The sequence below is a fragment of the Barbatula barbatula genome (assembly GCF_947034865.1).
Source record: "Barbatula barbatula genome assembly, chromosome: 24".
Taxonomy (NCBI): Eukaryota; Metazoa; Chordata; class Actinopteri; order Cypriniformes; family Nemacheilidae; genus Barbatula; species Barbatula barbatula.
This window is the reverse complement of record NC_136787.1, coordinates 14,445,368-14,471,386: the sequence shown is the minus strand read 5'-3', so window position 1 is coordinate 14,471,386 and position 26,019 is coordinate 14,445,368. Positions and strand designations below refer to the sequence as shown.

Here is a 26,019-nt window from a genome sequence, read left to right as displayed (position 1 = left end):
ATTTCGTAGGAACCGTGGGTCGAAAAAGTAAAGAAACTACAGTGGAAAACCCTCAGCGTCTTCCTGCCACTCCGGTCCCCACCACGCTCCAGGGGTCTCCTCCTCCCCCCTCCCCTCAGCTGTTGATGAGGACAGGCACCGCTACCTCCGAATCTGCTGCCAGTGCCAACGGTACTCACCCTTTCTCCCCAACGGGCATCGGGCCGGACTTCTTCACCCCCGGAATGGCGAGCGTGGGTGCCACATTCCCCCCGCTGGCCGGCAAAATGGCCCTCAACTCCCTTCTTCAGAGGCAGCTCATGCAAACCATCTACAGCAAAGCCCTCCAGGACCCCTCTCCGAGCTCCGTGCTGTTCGGACCGCCCCATTACGCTACGACTAACTCGCTCTCCTGCCCCCTACCCCCACAGTCGGCGGGCAGCCCGGAAGTGAACGGCATGGCTCCCTCCCCAAGCCAGTCGGAAGGCGCGGGCAGCGTGTCGGAAGGTGAGGAAATGGACACGGCAGAGATAGCACGACAGGTCAAGGAGCAGCTGATCAAACATAACATCGGCCAGCGCGTGTTCGGCCATTACGTGTTGGGTCTCTCCCAAGGTTCGGTAAGCGAGATTCTAGCCCGGCCCAAACCCTGGAGCAAGCTGACCATTCGTGGCAAAGAGCCCTTTCACAAGATGAAGCACTTCCTGTCGGATGAGCAGAACATCCTGGCGCTGAGGAGCATCCAGGGCAGGCAAAGAGGTCAGTAACAGAGCTTGAGGAAAAGACTTAACCCTGTTATTGCAGGCGTAATCGTAGAAGAACGGTGCATGTAATCACTCGTAACTTTTTTTAAGCACATAAATATTCTTCAATTTTTATCAAGTGCTTTGAAAAATCCAGTTCATCAGAAGGAAACCGCGTAGCTATGACCCCTATGCTTCAGGTCAGAAAGATACTCTACCATAGTATGAAATGCAAATGAAGCATGTGGTTTCGTACTTTTTGCATCACTGTTGCAGCAAGAAAACTTTTTAGTTTTACTAATTTGGTCAGAAAGATGTTTTAAACAAATGCATGACAGTATTTTACCTACAATGGATATTTTACTGTAATGCATACATTGTGGTATGCGATAACTTGCTAAATATTGCAATACATGATGCGTGATACAATAATGTAAAATTTGTAGAATCACTTTTGAACTATATAAAAGCATAAAATATGCTTTATTTATATTTTTGAACCAAATAAAATAAAACAGATTACATTTAAATTTTTATTAAAGTATGTTTTATTGAATGTAAAAGTATTTAAATTAATGTATATTATAATATATTTAAGCATATTTAAATAAATTATAATGTATACAATTAATACAACCGTAATTTAATTCATTATTAATATATATATACAAATAATTGAATCTGATTTGATATGATTGAGTTATATTTTAAATAAAGATATATTTATAACATATACATATATATTACAATATAATTTAATAATTTTTATGTATAGTTTTAGGTTTATCAGTTTTATTTTCTCTTTTGATATTTCAAACGTCAGACTATGCGCATTTTCTCACTCGAGTAATAGTCTCTCTGCTATCTGCATTAACCTAAAACTTTAACTATACCCAACAATTTTAATAATTTTTTTTGCAATATGCGTAATTTCATCAATTTTTTATTTTAGTTGAACTCTGACACACTTTTGAAACGCACAGTATGTTTCAGGCATACAGTAATACAAAAATGTTCTTAGTACTGTGTTGGAACAGGCGGCGTGTTGCTCTGATGAGAGCTCTAGTTTAGCGTTCCACTCTTACATCGCGGCCTACGGGGTTCAAGAGGAAGTTCAGAGGGGGTTCACGAACATAATGTTTTTCCTCGAGTCTCTGCTTCACAGCTAGAGCGAACAAATCACAACCGAGCCCGGCGCGAGCGCTTGCATATGAGGGCGTTTGGCTGCGAATTCTCGAAGCCGAGTTAACGTTTGTTCAGTCTAGCTGTGAGGCAGTAGTTTTGAATCGGGGCTGAAAAAAGGCAGACTCTGCGTCTGCACACCGGTTTGGAACGTCTTCAAGGGAGTCTGGTCTGGCTGGCTGCCTCTATACCGTCGGCTTGTGGTCCCCCATGGGAGTATGAACTTTGCAAGAGCCTAAAAACCCATTCGTTCACATCAAAGTCCTGGGCTAAAGGAGCACATTAACATTGAAATAATCACTTCAGTGAGTCCGGCAGGGCGCAGGTGGCTTTCTTGAGGGTCACGCTAGGCCGATACGTGTTTACGCTGAGCAAACAGCCAACCAAATGGTATTCACATGTCCATGTTAAAGTATAACAGTGTTTTCAACACTGATTGTGCAGGCAACACATATGAGACAGCAGTCGTTTAGGGCTTGGTCTTACTTGATTTCTATCTTCCGCCACTTGTTTTCCAACAGAGAACCCAGGCCAGAACCTGAACAGAGTATTTCAGGACGCTCCGAAGCGAAGAACCGGCTCGGAAGGCTCCACGCGGCCAGGTCTGTCTCACGCCTTCCCTCTCGTGTTATGGGTTTCTGGAGTGTCAGATCCGCTGTGTCTGTATGTTTTTGTTGTGCTGGTCTGTTTCTTGATTTCTGGCCTGGAATCTGTTGCAAAACAAGTGTCGAGTGAGAGAGACTTCCATTTAAAGGGACAGCGCACCGAAAAACCCTAGCCTATGTCCAAGTTGTACTTTTCCATGTTATTGAGTCACACTTTTATTGTAAGAAGAAAACTAAGGGAAACACTTTTCAATACAAAGGTTTTATTTTCGGGTGAACTGTCCCTTTAAACGTTCTGATCCGGACAGCTGTTTACAATAAATGTTATATCTGTGCTACATCTCAACTTTGGCCTCGTATATCAATGTCAAACTCTTGAAAACTTTTCTGTGTGAATGTTATCAAGTCTAAATCAGCTTTCGCTATGTAACTTTCCATCGTGGAGGTCCTTGAAGAGTCTGTCCTGTTATTTTGTGGTCCGAATGTGTGTGTGTGTGTGTGTGTATATATATATGTGCGTGTGTGGCAGAATCCTTCAGGCAGATCTACAGTCCCACCACAGTACCGCCGGTGGATGAATCTCCCCCACGGTGACACTGTGGGTGGCTGGCCACTCGGTGTGTGTCAGGGAGAGAGAGAGAGAGGGCGAGAGAGCATTATTTCCACCCCGCACACACGTCCAGCTGCTCTCCTCACACACCAGTGACTCTGACCTTGCCCTTCTGCCCACTGTTCGTTGCTTCGATGGAGGGCACTTCACTCACTTTTTTCCTTCTCTCTCTCTCTCTCTCTCTCTGTATTTATTATTATAGCACCGACCCATCTAATGATACTTCCAAATGAGCTCTGTTGTTTCTCGTGGACTCTGTCCAAATCTTGCTGATTCTTTTATTGTGAGGACAGGAAAAAGTTTCAGTCCATGCATAGGAAGTTGTGCTGTTGCCAGGGGTAGTTGCAGGTGCCGCTATGTGCGGTATTATTGCAAAGCGAGCGTTTGGTTGTTTTTTTTAGTTATGTACCATTAAATGTGGATGCAAGAATGCACTTCAGTCAAATAAAATAACACTACAGTCTTATTTTGGCATGACTGGTGGATTGTTATTTGGAACAGGTTTGCGTTTGCTCTCTGGTTACTTTGTGGCTGCTTGCATTAATGCTTTGCCATGCAGAATCATTAACAAAAATAGAAATGTTATTTTGGCATGTGAGCGGTCTAAATATGGGCTTTAAAGGGATAGTTCATCGAAAAATTCGTTTTTTCACTCTCATCTCATTCCAAACCTGTTTGACTTTTTGTCTTCGGCACAATCCAAAAGAAGATATTTTGAAGAACGTTTGTTATCTTTATATAGCACATTTAAAAACAACCATAGGCGGACCAAAGTGCTGTACATAGCACAGGATAACAGACTGGCAAAAGAGATTAAAAGACATAAAAAGTTACCTAAGAATAGTACAAATCGTGAAGGTGATTAAATAATGCATCAAGAGGAAATCGTTCACGTCACAATTTGATCAAGTGAATGTGATTTGAGCATACAGTTTAAATCAGACAAAGAGGATGCTGTTCGGATCGCTCACCCTGGTGCTAAGTCTAGACCTTGGAACCGATAGCATTTTTAAATGTCCCGACCTAAGCGGTCACACTGAGTTGTGTGGATGCAACAACTCGGAGAGATAAACAGGAGCGAGATTATGTAGCGATTTATACACCAAAATAAGTATTTTAAAATCCTCTCAGAGCTTAACGGGAAGTCACCGCAACGATAGCAAAACAGGGGAAATGGGCTGGAATTTGCACGTACCCATGAGTTCACCCATTTTGTGAACGTTCATAACCCAACAACATAGGTCCCAATTGACTTCTATTGTACGGATACAAAACCACTTGAGACATTTCTCAAAATATCTTCTTTTGTCTTTCTTAGTCATATGCATTTTGTCATGAGTAAGGACATCATTTCTATTTTTGGGTGAACTTAAAAACGGTACAGATTTTGGTATTTATAAAGAGTTTCTCCCATTCCTCTATTGTCTTCATAGGTAACATCACCACACGGATCCGCACGCCTGAGACCGGCTCAGACGAAGCTATAAAGTCCATCTTGGAGCAGGCTAAAAGAGAGTTACAGGTGCAGAAAGCAGGTAAGTCGTTTTCCTCCACCAGGAAATCACGGAGGGCCGAGGTATATTTTTCACTTCCCCCCCAATCTATTTTGTTATTTCCTGTAGAATAGGTTTCACTGTTGCCAACTGAACTCATGTTTCACACATCCAGCATCTGCGACAGGAAGAATCCGTTAAGCTTTCACACATGAGCGTTTCTGCTGCGTAACAGAGCTTTAAATAGAGATTTCTTTTGCAGGTTGAGTATTGAGATAACAGACATAACTGTATTAAGTGGAACAGCTGTTATAAACTTCATTTATTTAAGGACGGGGGCCCTTCTTACTACTTAATCTAGATTGAATTGTCCGGACAAAACACTGCTTGTGTATAACTTAAAGGGATAGTTCACCCAAAAATGAAAATGTACTCACCCTCTTGTCATTTCAAACACATATGACTTTCTTCCTTCTGCAGAACAAAGAAGATATTTCTAAGTATGTTGGTAACTGAACATTGGCGGTAAACATTGACTTGTAAAGACACAAAACCAACGCAAGTCGATGGGTACCGCAGTTGTTCAGGTACCAACATACTTCAAAATATATATTGTGTTCTGCAGAAGAAAGAAAGTCAAACGGGTTGAAATGTTTGGGTAAACTATCACTTTAATAAAAGTAACAGACCGTACATAAGTGATTCTATCCATAAGGGGTTGCATGGTTTTGAAGAAAAATGTGTTTGCTAAATAATGTGATGTGCGATATAATGATGGCAAAACTTTTAAAATGATAATAAATACATTTTCAATACTGAAAATGATATAACCCACGTTTTACATTCTTTCTGTTTGACAGGTAACAGCCTCTTTTGCAATACATGTCATTCGAACAATGTAGGCTAACAAAAAAATGAAATGCCGCCTATCTGCATCGACCTAAAACTTGACTTTTTGAAGTATTAAAATCATTCAGTTATTCCAAACCATTCCAATATGCAGATATTATTTCGATCTTGGCTAAAAACATAAACTCTAGATGCATACAGAAGGATTATACATGCAATGTTATCATGTTATATTTGAAACAAAGTAAAAACACATTACATGGTGCAGATGCAATATGTGTGAAACATTATCTTGCAAATCAGGCCAATTTATAAAGTTACAAAGTTGTTTTTAGATTTCATTGTCGCGCATATGTCGGTTTCCTAACTGCAATACAACTTTGCCAAGGCTATCAAAAACATATTGTTGTACAAGTCAATAACATATTGAGACGTGTTTCCCCCCTTCACCTTTTCCTTTCCAAGCTTGTGTAACAGAATTAAACTAACTGTCTCTTCCCCACCTGCCACTGCAGACGGCGTGGGGGAGAGGCAACGGCGATCAGGTTACCACAGAGGCTCGGGCAGCTATTTCCAAATATATGCACACAGTCTAAGACTTGGTGAGGTTTTGTGCTATCTGTTAAAAGTTTTACCCCAGATTTTCCCCTCCACGCCCAGAGCACCACTGCTTCCAATGATCTCCTCACTGTCATAAATCAGTCAGACACGCAGGAATTTATGACTGATATATGATTTATATATACTGTACATCAATGAAACAAATTTCTGTATGTACATGTGTTAAGATATTCAAGAACAGATGCTTTCGTCTGCCTTGCCTTTTATTTGAAAACTCTTTGTGGAGAGGTTTATTTACTGATACATACTGTACGCTTTATACAATTTTGATCAATGTCACAAATACCTAATTATTATTCATTAAATATATCATATTATAAGTTGTAGGGCAGGGATCTTACTGACACCTTTTAAAGAAATACCTACCCCTTGAAAAATGAAAATTCTGCCATTTTTACTCATCCATAGTCCAAACTCCCGCATCCTCGCTGTTCTTCCTAAACCTTGGATGTCCAACATCGCTATTTTTCAGGAAATGTAAAGAGACACTGTACTATGTTAATGATTAAATACTGTTTAATATTTTATACTTTTTTATTGGTTAGATATTGGAAAAACCCAGTGATAAACATAAAGGGTGACTAGTATTATTGATGATTAATGATAAAAAAAATGATCACGAAATATGGAGTTTTGAGAAGGACAACAGCGTTTTGCTGAATCTTTGTTCAAGCTTTAGGTCTTTATTTTCTTTTCAGCATAAAAATTTCTTCTATTGTTTTGCCACGAAGAAAGGGTGAGATGACAGAATGTTCATTTTTCTGTGAACGAACCAAAAACCGTTCTTAGTTTAGATTTAGAAGAACATCTGATGGTGATCGCTCACACGTTCTCTTTTATTCCCACAGTCGAAAGTTCGCAGCCTCCGTCCTCCTCCAGCAACTCGGACGACAACATTCGCACCATCTTGGAGCAGGCGCGGAGAGAGATGGAGGCCCAGCAGGCGGCTCTTGAGCCGGTGTTGAAGGCCAGCTCTATGGTCCCGACTGATCTCTCACTCCTGGGCTCCAAGCTCCTGGGGTCCCCTCTCTCCACCCTACCCTACACCACCCCAATAGCTCAATCTTTGAAGAAACCCTCTAACTCCCCTCTCCTGGATTTCCACCCCGGGGTAAAGAAGGAGATGGGTGAGATGGCCTTGTCGGATGTGGGCATGGATGGTGTTCCCAAGCTCGGACGTGTTTCTGAGAGTGTCAGTGGGGGGTCCTGGCGAGAACACTGGTGGAGTACTGGTCTCTCCGAGCGTCGTGGAACTGGGCAACCGTCTGTTAGCGAAGACGCCCACAATCAAGAAGACAGCAAGGAGGTATAGTGCATTTTTAAGATAATTCATAGGACATAGTGGTTAAAGATCTAGACCGATCCCATTCCTGTTATTATTCCCATTCCCCACCAGAAGCTTCCTCGGCTGGGCAGCACTGCGCCGGTGGCTCCCGCCTCATCTCTGGATTACTGGAAGGACTGGCCCAGCTCCGAGTCCCCGTACTCACAGAGCTCCGAACTCAGTCTGCAGATGCCCAGCGGTAGCGAGACCCCACAAAGCAGCCCGCTGCCATCATCGTCGCCATTACTGTCCCTTCCCAAAGTCGCCAAACCCGTGGTGCCTCCGCTCACACCCGAACAGTACGAGTACTACATGTACCAAGAAGTGGACACTGTGGATCTCACCCAACAGGTCAAAGACAAGCTGGCCAAGAACGGCATCTGCCAGCGGATCTTCGGAGAGAAGGTCAGTGATTTTCAGATGAGATCCGCTTGCATCGATTACTCGTCCATCATTCTCCACAGGAATGATTTCAGCGGAGGCAGTTGATGCGTTTCTGTTTCATATCGCATGCAAATGTATGAGTCTGTAATATCAGCTGCATCTTTCTCCTTGTTGCATCATAAAATATCTTCATATTTGTTTCAAAGCTGTTTTTCTCTGAATCTGATGTACCGTATCTCCGTGCATGTGTGTTTGTGGGTTGCAGGTTTTGGGTCTCTCTCAGGGGAGTGTGAGCGACATGCTCTCTCGGCCAAAGCACTGGAGTAAACTCACGCAGAAAGGAAGAGAGCCCTTCATACGTATGCAGTTATGGCTGAATGGAGAGCTGGGCCAGGCGCTGATGCCCATGCCCGGACAGACACAAGGTAATGCCCGGACACTCTTTACCGTGACACACACATGCCAACCTTCACAAAGCGGTGAAATTCAGTTTTAAATCGGTTGAGTTGTGAACAAGAGTTACAACCAGAATCTGTAATATTGTAAATTACCGTTGCATGTATTACATTTAGCGGCATCTAGTGGTGAGGTTGCAAATTGCACCCAACAGCTCACTCCACTTTTCACCCCCCCTTTCGAAGCACTATGGTGGCTGACAAAGGACATAAATGTCGTCACGTTTTCGCTTCTTTGCCAAAAGACAATGTATTTATGAAAAGCCCTCTGTAGAGCAGTTTGTCCGTTTAGCGCTACTGTAGAAACAACATGGTAAATTCCATGTAAGTGGTATATTTAGTTAGAAATTGCTCATTCTAAGTTAATAAAAACATAACGCTTCATTATGTAAGGTCTTTATACACCTTTGAAGACATGTAATGTATATTATATATTGCATTTCTTTCAATAGATCCTCAAACAAATACACATTACACCTCTAATGTGTTAACATATGCAATTAAATGTCTTAATGGATTTGGACATTGTTCTGATAAATGACTAAATGTAAAGTGTGATTTATTAATATTTACAGCATTCAGGACCAGAACACGTAAACATGAAACACACACAGTGGCTCAAGACGGATATGAAAGAACGTTATGATGTGGCTTTGGTTTCTTGGTTTTACTCTTCACATCCTGAGTCATTGTCAAAGCCACCATTCATCTCATCTTTCTTATCGCTTGGCGTGAGAAGGCACGTTGTCACCCCTGTTACTCGCATCCGAATTTAGATAGAGTAAAATCCCTTTCAAATATTTAACACAGAATGAGAGCGACTGGTATGCAGCCCATTCGCCCACGCTCCTGGAGCGCGTGGAGCTAAGATGCCTAATAGTCTCATTAAAGTCAACATGTAATGTGAATTGAAATACTGAATTGATTCACTTTTTCATTTACTTGTGGTACTTTTCGTACTGCTTTGGTTTAGTGTCGAATTTCCATTTTTTACTATCCAGTGAGTTGCAGATGCCCAGAGGAAAATGTTATTGCTCAGAGGTTGCTGTTTCGTAGCCCTAGAGATTTTATGGCGTTTCATTTAAGTATCAAGTTAACCTCAGATGTCTCTTCTAAAATCTCTTAGGAGAAATTAAAATAAGAACAAATTAATTTGTTAAAAACAACATGGTACTGTAATATTTTATGCCGAAACATATGGTTCAGGGTGTATAGGTAAAACAATCTGGATTTGGGTACACTTGATGAGAAATGTTTGAGTTCATATTAAAATCTCCAATAATATTCCATTTTGACCGCAGACATTGTAAATCTGAGTTTAGTTATCACGTTGCGATCTCTTCTGAAACTCTTAATAGACACAATTGCCAGATTCCTGGGTCTTTATCTAAAGAGAAACATCTAAGACGTAAGCAGAAGCAGAAGTTTTCATTTGTTCTTCATTTAATCAAATTTTTCTCATTAAATATCCACATTATGTAAGGTAAAATGGTCTCTAAATACCGTTTCATGTTGACTTTAACGAATGGTTAATAATACTTTATCTGCATGATTAATAACGGAGAAAAACCATTTGCAGAAAATGCAAACAGCTGTGTTTCTTTAATGCTTTGACTGATACTGGTTTCAGCCTGGATTGTATAAACCACTAAAGAGCAAACCAAATCTCGGTTATTCTTCTGTAGTTGCCAGCTGTACTTCGGTCCGCCTTACGGTGAGAGAATTTAAATTACTCGTGACTAAATGGATGCAGAATCATACTTTCTCTTGACCCACTTCTGGCCCGTAGTCCTTATGCTGGAAAACCCATAGCTTAATCGGAGATCAGCGCTAGAAAATGATTATCAGGGTTTGCTTAAACAAACATCACCATTGTACAATGTTAGGAATTTAAACAAACACCTTTACCAAGCAGGTTTTCTTGAAAAATATGCAAATCTGGTTTGCATTATTTTGCAGTTCAGGGCCTTTTTAAAGCCCGTTATGCGGTTTATTAGCCGTCATCAATTCATATACTAGCATTGACCTGGATTTCAAGGCAAGCTGTTGGGTGGGGGATGCGGTTGGGTTAAATTGGTACGGAGTGGCTGGGGGAGGGGTTGTCTCACAGGGGCCATCCAGAAAAGGCCCCCTGGGCTCTCTCAAGGGCCTCCTTGAGCTGTTGTAATCAATTAGCCCATCAGTGCGGGGATATATGATAATTACCCGCCTCTCCTCCTCTGTGACTGGCTGCGCGCCGCGCCATCATGCTCCAGTGCCTGATTAATATGCAAATAATCAGCCGATGGAATGATAAATGGGAGTCAAGCTGTGCGTGTGAGTGCGGGCCCGATTATGATGAATAGCACTTGCTTGCTGTCCTACTTAAAAAAGTCATTTTTACCACAAATTAAGCCGAGTAATGTGTACGGTGTAGTGATGAGTTCAGCTGGAAAAGCAAAAAGTGGGTACAAAATTTGAATGGGAAATGATCGAATTTGGAAGGGGGGATGTTAGCTTAACCGTAAGTGTGAATGGCAGGTCGCTGTCTTGTTTAATTCAAGCTGGGGTCAATTTAAAGACAAGATGATTCTACGATTGGTTTTAACAGCACACAGAGACAGTTTTTGTCTGTTAGTTCAGCTTAGTTTTAACTCTCCTGATGAAAATGTAGTGTTAATAATAATTATTAATTCGTTATTATTAGTATTAGTTTAAATTATTGATTGTATTTTTATGACTAATTTAGTTTTAGTTTTGGTATTATTGTCATTTTCATTCTTTATAATATTTGTTATTATGATCAATTTGATCACATCACATGGGATCACACTTGAATTTCTCCATTTTTCTTTATTATGTCTTAATTTGAAATCCATATTTTTACAGCTAGTTTTCCTGTTTTTGGGTGTGTGACATGAGGATATGCTTTTGCGCACACATTTATTCAGTAAAATGTCATTGTAGATGGTTGGGGTGAAAGTGTGTTTAAATGAACTGACCAGGCTTGACCGATTTGGTAGATAATCTGAACAGCAGGCTCCATAATGGCCCGAGCTTTAGAGGTCTGTAATGGGTTCCTTTCTTCCAGCTGCCCTATTCTGCTCCTTACGGCTTTCAGCATGAAGCACTTAGCACTGAGCTAATGCACCTCAGCGGAAAAAACCTGCAAACGTCTCGACGGGAACAAGAGCCCGAATGTGGGTTTAAAACTGGATGTTTTTGACGACGAAGATTGATTTGGGTCAAGGGATTGATATACGCCTCTGATTTATAGATGGAGGAGAGTCTGTTGCTTTAGATAGAAAAAAGAGTGCGGCCCGAACTAAGCTATCCAGAAAAATAAAGGTAATGAATGATTTAGAAATGTGGGCGATGAGAGAGAAGAGGGAATGAAGATGGTAATGGAAAAATAAAGTTAAAGCTCAACCCAAATTCTGAAATAATGAAATAGTTTGGAATAAAATAAAATATTATATTATAAAAGGTAAAATAAAATGTTATAAAAAGAAATAAAATAAAGTAAAATACAATAAAAAAAGAATAAAATAAAATAGAATTAAAAGGAAATCAAATTTAAAAGAAAAACAAAAAAAAAATTGTAATTTAAAGGTAAATGTAATATTAATTAAAAACGTCAAATAAAATAAAAAGAGTACAATAAATTGAAATAAAATTAAATAAAGTGTTATTTCGATTTTAGAGGTTTATACTAACCTCTCGCTGTCAAGCACCCATACATGTAGTCCGTAAAAATTTGTGTCCTATATTAGTTCACAAGATTTTGTGTGAGAAATGGTCATAATTTGTCCGACCATCGATTGCAACAAACGCAATTTCTTTATAACCAAACATCACTTCAGACCTGCTCTACTTACAGTATTCACTATTTGATTTAAAAGCTGCCTTTTGCTACCCATTTGAGCTTGACAGCTCAGTATGAAATCTTAAAACCCTTAAAAAAAAGAATTTTGGGTGACCCGTCTCTTTAAATACGTGGTCATTGTTGCAGTGTTGTAGCATGCAGTGTCCTTCCTGTACACTGTCTGTTGTCCTCTAGCAAGTGTCCTGTATATTACCTGTCCTTATTGACCCTCATTAGGACGACACGCTCAAGCGGGCTAAAACAAGCTCTCCCCTCCAGGGTGTGTGGATGCGTATGCATAGGTGTGTGTACGTCTTTGAAGCAGGGTGTGTGAGTTGAAGAGCACTCTGTGACCCCTCATCAGTCTCTGCAGATCCTCTGCTCTGAATGTTAGTCCGTCCTTGCTATCGTCCAATCGGAATCCGGTTAAGCGCGCGTTCAAACAGTTTCAGGCCTGGGATGTACGACTTAAATCAGATCGGACCCGTCGTGCGCATATTAGATGCAATCCCATCATGCATCACAATTAGGGGCGGACAGATGTGAGCTCTGATATTCGTGCCGCTTACTCCAGCTCGACGTGTGTGTGGGGCCGCACGCGTAGCTGTATTAACCAGCTGTGTGTCCAGATGTGGCCACCCCTCCTCTTTTCTTTCACTCACGCTGCCTGGTTACTCGCAGCAGATCGCAGGAACATCCTGTCATTCCTGTCCGTGTCCCTAAAACACCTCCTACCTCCCCTCCCACACGCATACACGCGTGCACACACCACGCCGCCAGTCAAACTGTCACCAGGCTGTGCGTGGTTTTGCTGCAGATCTGAGATGACGGGCTGCTCCCCGCCTTGAGCGCCTTGCTCTCTGCTTGCTGTGTCCCCCAGCTCGGCAGGCAGCTAATCCGAACTGACGCTCCCTCTCGATGCTCTCTTTACCACCAGCGCTGCGCTGCACTGCCACGGCCGACGAATCTGAGTCAAGCTGAAAGAAAAGGGTAGATGGGAAATAAAAGAGGGAGAAAATATGGAGTGTCTGGTTCATGTGTGATTTGAAAGGTTGTTAACACAGGAACAGTTCAGCCAAGAATGACAATTCTGTCATCATTTTTGCAGCCTTGTGGCGTGTGGTTAACCTGTGTGACTTTTTTTGTCTGCGTCACAAAATAAGAAATGAATCTCTAATGTTGACAGCAGTGCAAAAAGGGTAAAAACACCTTAAAGTGAAAGTTCACCCAAAAATGAAAACTTTCTAACCTGTGTGACTTACTTTCTTCTGCAGAACACCAAAGAAGATATTTTGAAGAATGTTGGGAGCTGCACGATGGCAGTACCCATTGACTTGCTTTGGTTTTCTGTCGGTACAATAGAAGTGAATGGGTACCGCCGTCGTTCGGTCTTATTTTTTGATCTGTAGGAGAAAGTCAAACAGGTTTGAAATGACAAGAGGTGGAGTAAATGATGACAGAATTTTCTTTTTGGGGCCATCTATCCCTTTAAAAGCATTGGTATAGTATAACTTGTGTGCTATATATGATAGGTCTGTGTGATGAACGGACAAACATGTAACCTCTTGTTCAAATCTACGTAATTCACTTTGTGTCTTGTTACAAGAGACGTCATGACCATTGGTGTTTGGTTTCATTGACGTCAAACACACATCTTGACCCAACACGTGTGAAATTGCTGATGCGCAAATGATATTTAAGATTCTCAGAGCTATTGTACAGCTTTACAATATGGCACATGAGTGATCTTTGCCACGTTTATGAATTTAAAATGACAATGATGACATAATTTCTGTTTTTAGGTGAACTTTTTTAGGCAGAATTAACATTTCTGGATCATATTAAACCGGAGAACTCCAAAGTGAAGGACACACATTTGTCTCTCTTCCTCTGTAATTTGTTTGTCCATTTTGCTCGAAGGGAAGCCGTGACTTGGCATGACAAGATGCATCTGTCACAGTCCATCACTTCCTGTTACTAAGCAGGAAGACCTTGGCTAGGTTACGGTTTCAATGGCAGCCTGCTCCATACTTAGCCAGGCCTTCATTTCAGGACTTCTATCGATAAGTAATGCCCAGGGAACGTGCAAGGTCACGTTTTGCATTGCCTGAATATCTTTATTCCTGTTTCCATAGAGATTACTCCGAAGACCTCAGCCAGCTGCAGTCCTGCCCCAGAATCCCCTCTAAGTTCGGCCGAGGAGTCGGTTAAAAGCCAGCAGGAGGAACAGTTGTGCCGTTCATCTATCCAAGAGCCCAGCGAAGCGTCCGAGTCTCAGCCCAGCACACTTTTACCGTTACCTCTGCCGGGACACTCGGGTCTCAGCATACAAGAAATGGTGGCCATGTCGCCCGAATTGGACACGTACGCCATCACCAAGAAGGTCAAAGAAGTTCTCACAGATAACAACCTCGGTGAGTGTGGTACAAGACATGGTGGTGGCCCAATGGAACCGAGTGGAAAATTCTGTCATCATTTATTTCGCCTCTTGTCATTTCAAACCTGTATGACTTCCTTTCTCTTGCAAAACACGAAAAATATATTTCAAAGAGTATTGGTAACCCAACAATAGTGATACCCATTGAATTCTCAAATAAGATCATCCTTTTATCTTTATGATTCGATCACATAAGATTATCAATTTAAAAGAATCACAATCATCTGCATATATTTGTTCATATCTCTCAATAACTCAGAACTCGAAAAACCCACACAGTTCCATTTATATCCACCATGAAGAAGAATAATGTCCAAGACTAAACCAAACAAAACATCCAAAAAGCGAAAAAATTTAAATAAATAAATAACAATAATACAAACAATCAAATTAATATACAAATTAACTGGTGAAGGCACCTTGTCAAAACCCTTCTTCCTCCCTACACCTTGTAAAAATCATATTTCTGTACCTTTTTTAAACCGGATTATACTTGGATTTATTGGATCTATTCCACACCTTCACTTCACATACAGAAATACAAAAACTTTTTAAAGTCGTGCGAACCTTAATATGTTTAAAGTTACCTAATGCCCTTCTCTATTAGAAAACTATTTTGAATATTCCTGTAGTTATCTTTCTTTGCACACTAAAGGAGAGGTGGAGGACATGTTGCGTTTAATGGCCGTCCACGTTGACTGTCTCGATGTCCCTGTCGTAATTAATGAGGGGTCGAATGGGAATGTCACACTGGACGTTGCCACTTTCTCCTTCACCGTTTGTTTCAACTCACGCTGACCATCGTCCTAATGTTCCCTCGCAGTATTCCAGCTCATCTAGCCTTGGATGTCTTTGTGAACTTTTCTCGAGTCTGTCTGCTTTAATGTTGTGTGAATGCTCGGTTTTGGAGAATTTGGATACATCACATTGACGATAGACTCTTTCATCTCTCACTTTCTCATTTCTCAATGCGATTTCGTTTCTGGAGCATCAAAGATTTGTTCCGCTCTGTAGAGGAATTGATCTGTGTACGGTTGGAAATGTAAAGACGACTGTGTTTTTCACGAGTCTTCGGGAGAGGGAGAAAGTAATCTTCGGGGATCTCGGGCGTTTGTTTTACTCTGGGGAACATTTCCTTTTTGAGCATCGCAGGATCCCGTATACTGTCAGGGGAATTTGGGTTGCTTTTATATTTATGGTGAAAGAAAATCATTGAAAGCTAACGCAGAAGTTAAAAGCCGTTTGAAACCCCTTTGCCTTGAAGGTTAAAAGCAGAATCAGCATAGTGTTTGATCAAACTTTGACAGCATAGTGCAGCAAAAACATGGATTATTCGATGCATTTTATACTTAGGCAAAACAGAATAAACAAAGACTTCTAAAGACCAGCCAAGATGATCATCAGCGTGTGCGTATTTGTACAGAAATGCTGCTAGATTAACCAAGAGTTTGTTTGTGTTTGCAGGTCAGCGTCTTTTCGGCGAGAGCATCTTGGGTTTGACGCAGGGCTCCGTGTCTGATCTGCTGGCTCGACCCAAACCCTGGCACAAGCTCAGCCTGAAGGGTCGAGAGCCGTTTGTTCGCATGCAGCTATGGTTGACCGACCCGCGGAACGTGGAGAAACTCATGGATATGAAAAGGATGGAAAAGAAAGGTACTTCATTTCTCTGCTCTCTAGACATCGGCCGTCATCTGGCCACACATCAACAAACACCTGTTTGTAATTGTCTGCGTTGTTTCTAGAATGTTTTTATATCAGTGTTTATTAAAGCGGTTCACACTTTGGTTAGTGTTCGTGTAGTTGCCAGTTCTTTTTCGGGATGTTGGAAAGCCAGCTGTCTGGTGAGGAATGGTTTTTTTATTGCTTCAAGAAAGAATTCGGTGTCCTTTCAGTTTTTTTAAACAATAGCTTGACACCGGAGCTGTGAAGCAGCACTTGTAGACAGCCAGATATTTTGAGCCGTGCATGGTGCTCATGTGTTCGAGTTTATTTTAGAATGGTTATTGGTCTTATTCAACATCTTGTTCAATCAATATGGTGCTGGGACGATTCTTGGAACATTGTCCCAAACCAGGAATCAGGGGACTGGATAATTTGATAATTTCCTTTTTGCTGACTAGGGCTGTCAAATAAACAAAAGTTTGTTTTTACATAATATATGTCTGTGTACTTTGCATATTGATTTTGTATACGTAAACACATGCACATACATGCATATATTTAAGAAAAAGATCAAATGAATAAACGTTTATCCATCATTTTAATTATTGGTAAATATAAAAGAAATACATCAGAATATTTCCTTAATATATATACATGCATGTGTGTTTTTGTGTTTTTAAATACAAAATAAATATGCACAGTAACCAGACATATATTATGTAAACACAAACTTTATTGTGGAGGTGATTTCTGACACAAAAATACAATGTGTCAATAATATTTATGATGTCATTTTTTCTCATTGTTTTGTTTTAAATGAACTTTTAAGATTAACCCATCAGCATAAAAATATAAGAAGTATGGTATGCAACGGAGAAAATACAACTTGGTGCAAGTACTGTATTTATTGGAAGAGGGACAAAAAAAGAAAATAGTGTGCAGTTTATCATTGAATATGGATTGCCTTATAATACACAAAAAACTAACAGTTCACAGAAAATAAAGTATTCATTATTAATCATATCATTAATAATTTGCATTCTGTTATTCATATTTTGTTGATTCTTTCCTGGTTTTGACTACAGCCGTCATTCTCCTGGGCCTTGATGCAGTAAACTTTGCGCATGCATGCCATTCTTTGCCAAGCGTCCTAATGTTTTCTCAACAACTGAGCTTCATTTTATCCTCCATGCGCAATTACGCAACAAATGTAAGTTTTAAATACATATTTAAAAATATATTTGAATAAAAGGCAAAGAAAGTTAGGCTGGACATCACTTTTGGGCATTACTGTAAAATCTCGCTTTTGATCACAAAAGAATTCAATCTAAATGTAACAAAATGTAAAACCAAAAGAATTCTACAGAACTGTTGCAGAACATCAGTGCCCTGAACGTTCAACTCGCACGTGTCCGTATCCACACACCGTAACTGTAACTGTTTGTGTTTATCCGTTATTGATTCCAGCGACAGAGTTTGGGAAAAACAATCTTTCAGCTGCCTCTCGTCAGCACGCATCTCTGTAATGTGTGGAGATGTACGAGATGCTGAAGATGAGCTGGTCAGGCGGAGGCAGAGCTGATGGGGACTGTTTGATTGCTCTTTTTTCCCTCTTTAATAGCCCAGATGTGTCCTCTGGCTGCCGAATGGGCCACACATGCTCTGTGAGGCCGCTCGCCTCTCCGCTGTCTGGATTGATGAGGGGGGGAGATGTCAGTTCCGTGATCGGCTGTGACAGGCTGTGGCTCTGTGGGGCCGGCTTACTTAAAGTCCACTGCACCCAGTGCCGGGCCTGCCAGCCTCCGAGCTTGCAGTAGGCCAAGTGAACATTCCTGGAGTCATTAGGCCTGTTTAACACTCCTCTCGGGCTAAAAGTGACATTACTGGTGCTCCCTGGGTGAGGATGACGATGACGGTTCTTTGAGTCAAGATTCTCAGTGCGTGCGTGTACAGAGATGGCAAAACTTGGGGGGACCTCTCCGTTAGAACAACACAGGCTCGGCCATGCAGCCCTTGAGCTCATCGCGCGCTTGCCACAGACGGAAAGCAACAGCTTCGCTGTTGTGTTCTCTCTCTCTCTGTCTCTTTCCACCTCTCTGATTTTTTATCTGGCTTTTTAGAATAGAGTAGGAATTTGACCTCGGCGGTGGCTAGCGGCACACAGCAAATTAGCCTTGCTTGGCCCCTGTTCTGAGAGTTTTAGCCACCAGCGGAATCTTTTAGCATTGCTGTTGCCCGATAGCTGTTCTTTAGCAGATGCGGAAACGCGATGGAAATGACAGATTTCACACACGGCTCGATGTAGTTGCTGTAATGTGCTTTTACAAACAGAAAGGAAATGTTTGTGTATTGGTACAGTATTGATATTTTACAAGGTAAACCATTATGGTTATGGATAATGGTTATTTATTTATCAAAACATTATTGCTACTTAAAACTGGGCATTTATTTGTAAATTGTAATATTTGAAAGGATAGTTTACAAAAATAGAAACGTGGTCATCATTTATTTATATTTATTCCGTTCAAATCCTGTGACGTTGTGTGGAACACGACAAGATATTTTATGAATGGTTTTGTGTCCATACAATGGATGTCAATGGGGATCAGTGTTGTTTAGCTATCAACTTTCTTCAAAATAACTTATTTTGTGTTGGCAGGCAGAACACGAATTGAATGATAAAAAAATTTTTGGGAGAACTTTCTCTATAATAAAATAAGCTTATTCTCTTATCATAAATTCCTCTTAGAGAAGCCTTATTTAAAAATAAAGATGAAATAAAAATGTATTCATTGATTAAAACATAATTTTTTCTTGTTTTAAATCTATGAATAATTTTGTATTACAAGTACATAAATCATGTTTAAGGTGTTTCTGTTTGGAGCCAATGTGTAAGACTGGTTTATAAAAACATTAATATTAGTTTTAATCAGAGAGTTATTACTAATTATTAAGATTAATAGTTTTTTATTACAAAGTAAAATGAATTAACACGATTGAAGTAATTCTAATCATTTTATATATTTAAATTAGTGTTTCTGTTAGAGCTAATGTTCAAGATTTGAATAAAAAAGCAATATTATTTTTTATCAGAGACTGCCCCCTACTGGCTGCTCTAGATCACATAACATATCCTGAAATTTGATCTGGTTTTATGTGTGAAGTTTAAATATAATTATTTCATCTATATATGAAGAGTTCATTTGCAAAAATTGATTTCAAAAACCTCAAATGTTCAAGTTTTATTGTGCATTCCAAGCGGTGTTTGGGTGTAACTAGTTACTTAGTTATTAGTTACTGTTATTTAATTCCTTTTCCCTTGAAAAAGTAAAGTAAGTGATTACTCACATTTTTCTGTAATTCAATTACAGTTACTTCTGATGAAATTAAACTAAATACTTTGTGTAAAATATGTGTGTGCAACCGTGGAATTGACATCAAAATTCAAAGTCTAACTCACAAATCCGTGCTTTAATGTATAATTCTCACATTTGTAATAATTTGGTCAGTTACTAATTCTACTTTATGTAAATAATTACTTAAAACTACAATAAAACACAATAAAAAGATGATTTGTGAACATAAAATGAACTCTCCATATATTGTTTTAGTTTATAAACATATTCGATTGTTGATCAACAAACTTGTGTCTGTCATTGTTTGACATATTTGTGTTTGTAAGTTTTCCGATATTAACAACTGTTATGTATATCAATGTGTGTTTTCCAGCTTACATGAAGAGGCGCCACAGTTCCATCGGTGAGAGTCATTCGCTGGATGCGGGTGGTCTGTCAGGAAGTGACCTCACTCAGGGGGCCAGTCCACAGCATCTGTCGCAGCACCTGTCGCAGCAGCATCATCATCAGCAGCAGCAGCAGCAGCAGCAGCCCCATCTGAAGAAACCCCGCGTGGTTTTGGCTCCAGAAGAGAAGGAAGCTCTGAAGAGAGCCTACCAGCAGAAGCCTTACCCCTCTCCTAAAACCATCGAGGAGTTAGCGAGCCAGCTCAACCTCAAAACCAGCACGGTCATCAACTGGTTCCACAACTACAGGTATCATGCGAGTCTAGTTATATAGTTATAGCCAATCAGAACATATTTAGTTGTTAATGTACAGTAATCTGGAATCAATAAGATTTCATTACTCAAGGCTACTGAAAATAATCTTAAATTCATACAAATGTTTGAATTGGTATCATTCTTGTCGCTCGGCAGATCTCGTATCCGACGAGAACTTTTTATCGAAGAGATCCAGGCTGCGGCCGGCGAAGGCGGGTCCCCCTCAGCGCGGCCCGGCGTGAAGTCTGGGGGTGAGGGAGACAATAGCTGCGATGGCACAGAGTCCGACAGCACCGCGGAGGGTCGACCCGGGGGATCATCTGGGTCGGAGGAACGCAAGGGCCTCATGGAGAGTCCCGGCCTCAGCCACCGAGATGAAGACGGAGAGGGAGAGTTCCCGAGTGCCTCGGGCACCAGCAGGCCGAGAGGGGGCCTAATAGACAGCCTGTTCGGCATCCCTGATTCATCATCAGTGTCATCCGCCTCCGTGAAGTCCGCCTCCGTGGTCCCTCTCCGAAATCCAAAGGACAGCAGCCTACGCAAGAAAAAAGCAGCCAATCTCAACAACATCATCCACCGGCTGGAGAAAGCGGCGAACCGCGACGAGCCTCACGAATGGGAGTTCTGAAAAGGCCTCGCGATGTTTATCCTCTCACTATGTCCCTCACTGGCCAAGCCTGGTGCACACATTTCACCGGTGAACCCGAAGGTTTTATATTTACTGTATGGGCTCTCAAGGACAGGACAAGAACCGAAAAAAGGAATCGAGTTTTAATCCGTTTGTTTTGTTTTTGTGAAGCACTTAATGGTCCTGCTGGCCACAGGGCTGTGACACCATTGGCTAATGGTGAAGAACAGACACAAAACTGAAAAGCACAGGAGAGGGAGCGTTCTCACAAAATCTTCTCAAGACTGGCGACAGTCGTAAAAAAAACACACTATATCACGTCGCCTCTGTGTCTCATAGAGGCGTCCTCACCAACAAGCTGAAAAACTGTTACAATAATTTATCAGTTCTCAAGACTTTTGGGAGTTTCCTCTTTTGTATCACGTAAACTTCGGCCGTCAGCAGAGACTAGTTTTAAGCGGTTACAAAAGTCAAGCATTTTAAAAGCAAGTGTTGGCTAGAAGGAACTCGGGGCACCGCCCCACCCGCCTCTCCCTTCCTACCCACGAGGAGGCCATCCAATGGCTATGCAACTCTAGTACGTGATGGATTCCATTGTAATGGAACCAGCATTATTTTCACAGTTCGGAAAAAAACTTCTCTAAGGGGAGAAGAAAATCCTTTTTATAGCAATTAAGTTGCCACCAAGAGATTGCACAGTCGGTTTGACTCTAAACAGCACTCCTTTCAATTTCACAACACACCTTTTGGTGAGCCTAAAAGGAAAAAATTATGCTAGAAAACACATGTTAAAAACAAACAATATTTATCCAGAATCCTGATTAAGAATCCACACGAAATTCATTTTAGCGTAATGTCGAAAAAGCGGTCGTGATGGGAGGGTGGAGAAATTTCGTAATAGCTAACGTCAATGATAGCTAAGTGTCAATTTTTATCGTTATTTAGGTCTCTTGTAAGGGTAGCGTTTGTTTATTTTCCATAGCTTTAATCTCCTCCCCGGCTTACGTTTTTAAGCTGGCGGGAGGTCTTGTTTAATAAACGTCATCTTAGGCCAAAACAAAGACAGAAATAGCGAACAAAGGATTTGTACAGTACTTTGAGTAAATATTCCTGACGAGATATTTTTAAAGAGAATGAGCTAGCCTGATTTTTATCCTCTTATAACATAACCGTACATCAGAGACCTCTAACCAAGTTGGGTGGTTTGGCCCATAGAATTACAATTCTTATCCAGTGTCTGATTTTAATTCTGTGGTGTGGCCGTGGGCCACTGCACTGTATGGGCTGGTCCTCAGCGCCAGGGTACAGGACGCCGAGTGTGCAAGGAAAGCCAACCTACCGCTCGCTCTAGTACAAACTCTACACTTCAGGTTTTTCACCAGCTTCTTCATTCACCCTTCACCCGCCCAAGCTTTCGCCCCCCAAGACGTAACCAAGTGTGTTTTACCCTCCAAACGACTGGAAAAGCGCGACCAATTTCACGTCACACCTTGAGCGAAACGGACATGTTTTCTTTGTTTTCTTTACACGCAATGAGAACTCTGAGACTTTTCCATTCTTGTTATTGTTTAACACGCAAAATAAAAAATGAGATGCGTGAATTAAGTAGAAAAGCTTGAACGTTAACTAGAGGTGGAATCGGAAGTATCGCCAAACGCACGTAGACCTGCCATCTCGCCAACAGGAGGCGCAGCAAAGACTCAGCACTCTACGATTTTGGAAACTTGTGTGCATATGCAGTTGGTTTTCTGTATGATGGTGGTGCCACGCGTGCGTCTGTGTACAAATCAGAGTGTGGGGGTGTTTGTGTGTGTGCGCGTGTGTCTGTACGTGTGTGTGACTAGAGCGATCTATATTTGTATATTACTACTACTCGCCACAGGCTGTGGAAACAAACACCTCCTCACGTCCCTAAGCTATTTAGCAGTCCTACAGCATATCACATTTAATTTCTTTTTATTTACACGCGTAAGAAAAAACTAATGGTAGATTCCCTTTTGTTTGTTTATGTTCATTTGTTTGGTGTGGTTTGCTTATTTATAGATGCTGTCTTTTACATATTGATGTCTTATATTGTTATACATGCTCTTTTTTTTGTAATGGAAGGGACTATAAAAGGTCAGGTTACATATTTTTAGACAAATAGACTGCCGGCAGTATTGGATTACATTTAAATGATGTACTTTTGATACATGTCTATTGATTAATTCTGAAGATTATCATTTTGATTTGTGTTTTCATGTATTTTACTCAACTGTCATTGAGCTGGATGAACACAGTTACTACGTTGACGAAGAAAGCAGAACTATATGTATTGCATTAATGATTTAAGTAGTACGCTTTTAGATGTTTTAACACGAGAAGACTTTAAAGATGACAATTCAAGATGAATTGCGTTTGGCTGTATTCACTCGTTATTGATGCTCTTGAATTTGGTTTTCAGGTATAACCTGCAAACGCTCTGAGATTACGTTTATTATCGCAATCAAGCTTAGTCGCTACAATGAGCCAGTGAACAACTGGTAGTTGACGTCACTGAAAATAGCTGTCGCTCTGAGCTGCACCTTTGAGAAATCTGACATTTTTTTAGTAGGAATGAAATTCACTTGATGTTTGATGAACTTTACGCCGGTGAATTTCGGAAAACGTTGGCTTAAAACTACCTTTGGCCTTCTTTGTGTGTGCCAATGAAAGATTAAATCAAATTTGTCTCTTTTAGACCTAAACAAAGCACAGAGTTACACGAACCAATGTTTATAACGAAACATACAAAATCCCGTGACTGTTTCTCAAACTTTCTCCACATCTAACATTGGAGTGCCTTCAATGAAAACTCTTTGCGTCTTTTTCATTCCAAATAAATCTTGTACGCAGATTGGAACTATCATGTGTCAGATCATACCACATTTTTGCAATTTAGCCAGCAAGTTGATAATATGGTCTCATCTAGTCTCAGGTCATAATATTCTGTACTTTTATGGTGTGTGTGTGTGTGTGTATTGTTTTACCTAAGAGAAAACAGCTGTCCCAGGATTCAGGCTTGGTTCTAAAAACTAAGTTTTTACAGTGGGAATTTTAATTGGTTAAATTGTAAAATATTGCCACGTTTATTCGTCCCGAATCATTTCTTTTTAACCCTTTCTAGTCATTCTGTATATCATGTCGTATTTAAACAGCAAGTTCCCCGCTGGAGAGGTGGGTTTAGCATGTGGAAGTATTGAATTGATTTGTACACTGAAGTGTGGACCAAATTGTCAAAACCGACTCTTAAAAAGGTTTCTTTTCTGATCATAACCATGTGATTTTAATCGAACACAGAAAAGAAAGAAAACTTAAAGGAGCACAGTTCATTCTGGTCTATATTAAGGCTGCTTATTACGTCCATCACATTGATTTGATGTTTGGAAACGTTTTCACTGAAACGTGACGTTCTTGTTGATATCGTGGCATGAAACACTTAGAAATAACACGAGTTTCCGAAAACGATTCTCAATTCAGATGTCCAGCACTTTTCTCTGCTTCTTTTTGCAAATATTTTTCTATGGAAAGTATTGCAGATAACTAAACACATCGACTTGCAACTGCACAGACAGCACGTTTATATGATTTCTAAGAAAAAAATGAAAAAAATAAAAAACGAAAACAAACCAACAAAAAAAGATCATCCTTATCGATATTACATTGGTAGTCGCAAGTAGCATTAATGTAGATATTCGTCCGTAGCTTAGTTCGGCAGTGATGTCATAATTGTTACCTCGTTTATTCCCGCACACTTACATCACTTCCTGAGACAGTATGTTCTTTCTTCACCTGAGACAGTATGTTCTGAAAAGCTACAGTTTGTTTCATTGTATCCCAGATGGACATTTGTTTTCAAACGTGTGTGTTACATTTGAGGCTAGCAAGATACATCTGTTCAGTGGTTCTCAGCAGGAGCAACACTTTTACAAAAGTTACGATTCATTTCGACCAATGGGATGTCTTGGTCTTGACATTCATATCTCTCTGTTGTTGCTCTGAATGCTGTATATGGGTAAAATGAAGCCTTGTATCGAACACAACAGGCAGCTCCCAACAAAGCTTGTATAAAATAGATTCTCCTTAGGTCTCTCAAAGCTCAGGTAGAAACTTGGTTTAGCACAGCCCTTTCGTCCATCAGTTTGTCTGTGACACTTTCCCCTCTTACACCTGCTAACAACAGTTGTATGGTTTATTTTTCTATGTGTCATGGTTTTGAACCACACGATGGAGCTGAAACCTCCATTAACTGAATAAAGACTCTTCCACTTTGTTCTCTTGATATGTATTTAGTTTGGTTGTTTTTTCCTTTGTGTATCTTCCTTGTATTCTGTTCCCAGCGCTGTTACGGTTCTAATCCAAAATGAAAAAAGCAATATCACTGTTTGAAATTCATTATTATTATTATTCCTCATTACCACCATAGGTGTATTAACTGAAGTAAATATCTTTTGTACAAACACAACACCACTGTATTCTGCATTTATTTGAGTATTTCTGGTGTCAGTAGATGTCAGAAATGTAAATCCAAGATGAAGCAGCATGTGCTTGCTACGTATGGTTATATAAAGCCGTGGAAAAACTATTATTACGTACTATTTATAGGAAACGTTTTCGTTTTTGTTTAATTTATATTTGTTTAACTAGTGAACAATTTCTCCTTTATTCTAAAATGGAAATATTGTTTTTAATTGCATTTATTTCAGAAAATTATAATGGGATAAACTGGTCAAAAAAATCTTGAATACTGCAAAGAAAACAAGTTCATCTTCAAGATTAAACAATACAATACTAATGTTTTACATGTATTTTAAGATCAGTTCAAAAATGAATATATGATGGATAAGCCTGATCTGCATCTCTGGACATTGCTGTTGAGAGTTTGTTCCTGTTTAAATACAACTGATAGAAATTCATACAAACAGAAATGCTCATTTAAAGGGACATGTTAAATCTCTCGTATCTGTATAAATGTATTTGTTCTGATGAACACAGAGAAAGATATTTGGAAGAATACTTCTATCTAAACCGATCTGTTCTGTTGAACACAAAGAAGACATTATAAAGAATGTAGGACAAGAAATAGTTTTATATTATTACCAGTATTACCATTATATTTTTCCTACTA

General features: G+C 40.2%; 1 protein-coding gene across 4 annotated transcripts in view; it reads left to right on the top strand.

Annotated features, from left to right (window-relative positions):
* cux1a (cut-like homeobox 1a) overlaps positions 1-25,173 on the top strand; it is a 108,686-nt gene extending 83,513 nt beyond the window's left edge. Inside the window, exons 15-25 of one of the 4 annotated variants that reach the window (XM_079449251.1) lie at positions 10-738; positions 2,426-2,506; positions 4,553-4,654; positions 5,977-6,063; positions 6,931-7,388; positions 7,479-7,811; positions 8,056-8,215; positions 14,225-14,503; positions 15,991-16,179; positions 19,918-20,239; positions 20,402-25,173. In XM_079449251.1, the coding sequence (XP_079305377.1) occupies positions 10-738; positions 2,426-2,506; positions 4,553-4,654; positions 5,977-6,063; positions 6,931-7,388; positions 7,479-7,811; positions 8,056-8,215; positions 14,225-14,503; positions 15,991-16,179; positions 19,918-20,239; positions 20,402-20,873 (3,212 nt within the window). In that variant the 3' untranslated portion in view covers positions 20,874-25,173. The remainder of the gene's footprint in view (positions 1-9; positions 739-2,425; positions 2,507-4,552; positions 4,655-5,976; positions 6,064-6,930; positions 7,389-7,478; positions 7,812-8,055; positions 8,216-14,224; positions 14,504-15,990; positions 16,180-19,917; positions 20,240-20,401) is intronic. The other 3 variants (XM_079449252.1, XM_079449253.1, XM_079449254.1) reach the window with 3 other exon arrangements.
* Positions 25,174-26,019: the final 846 nt, after the last annotated feature.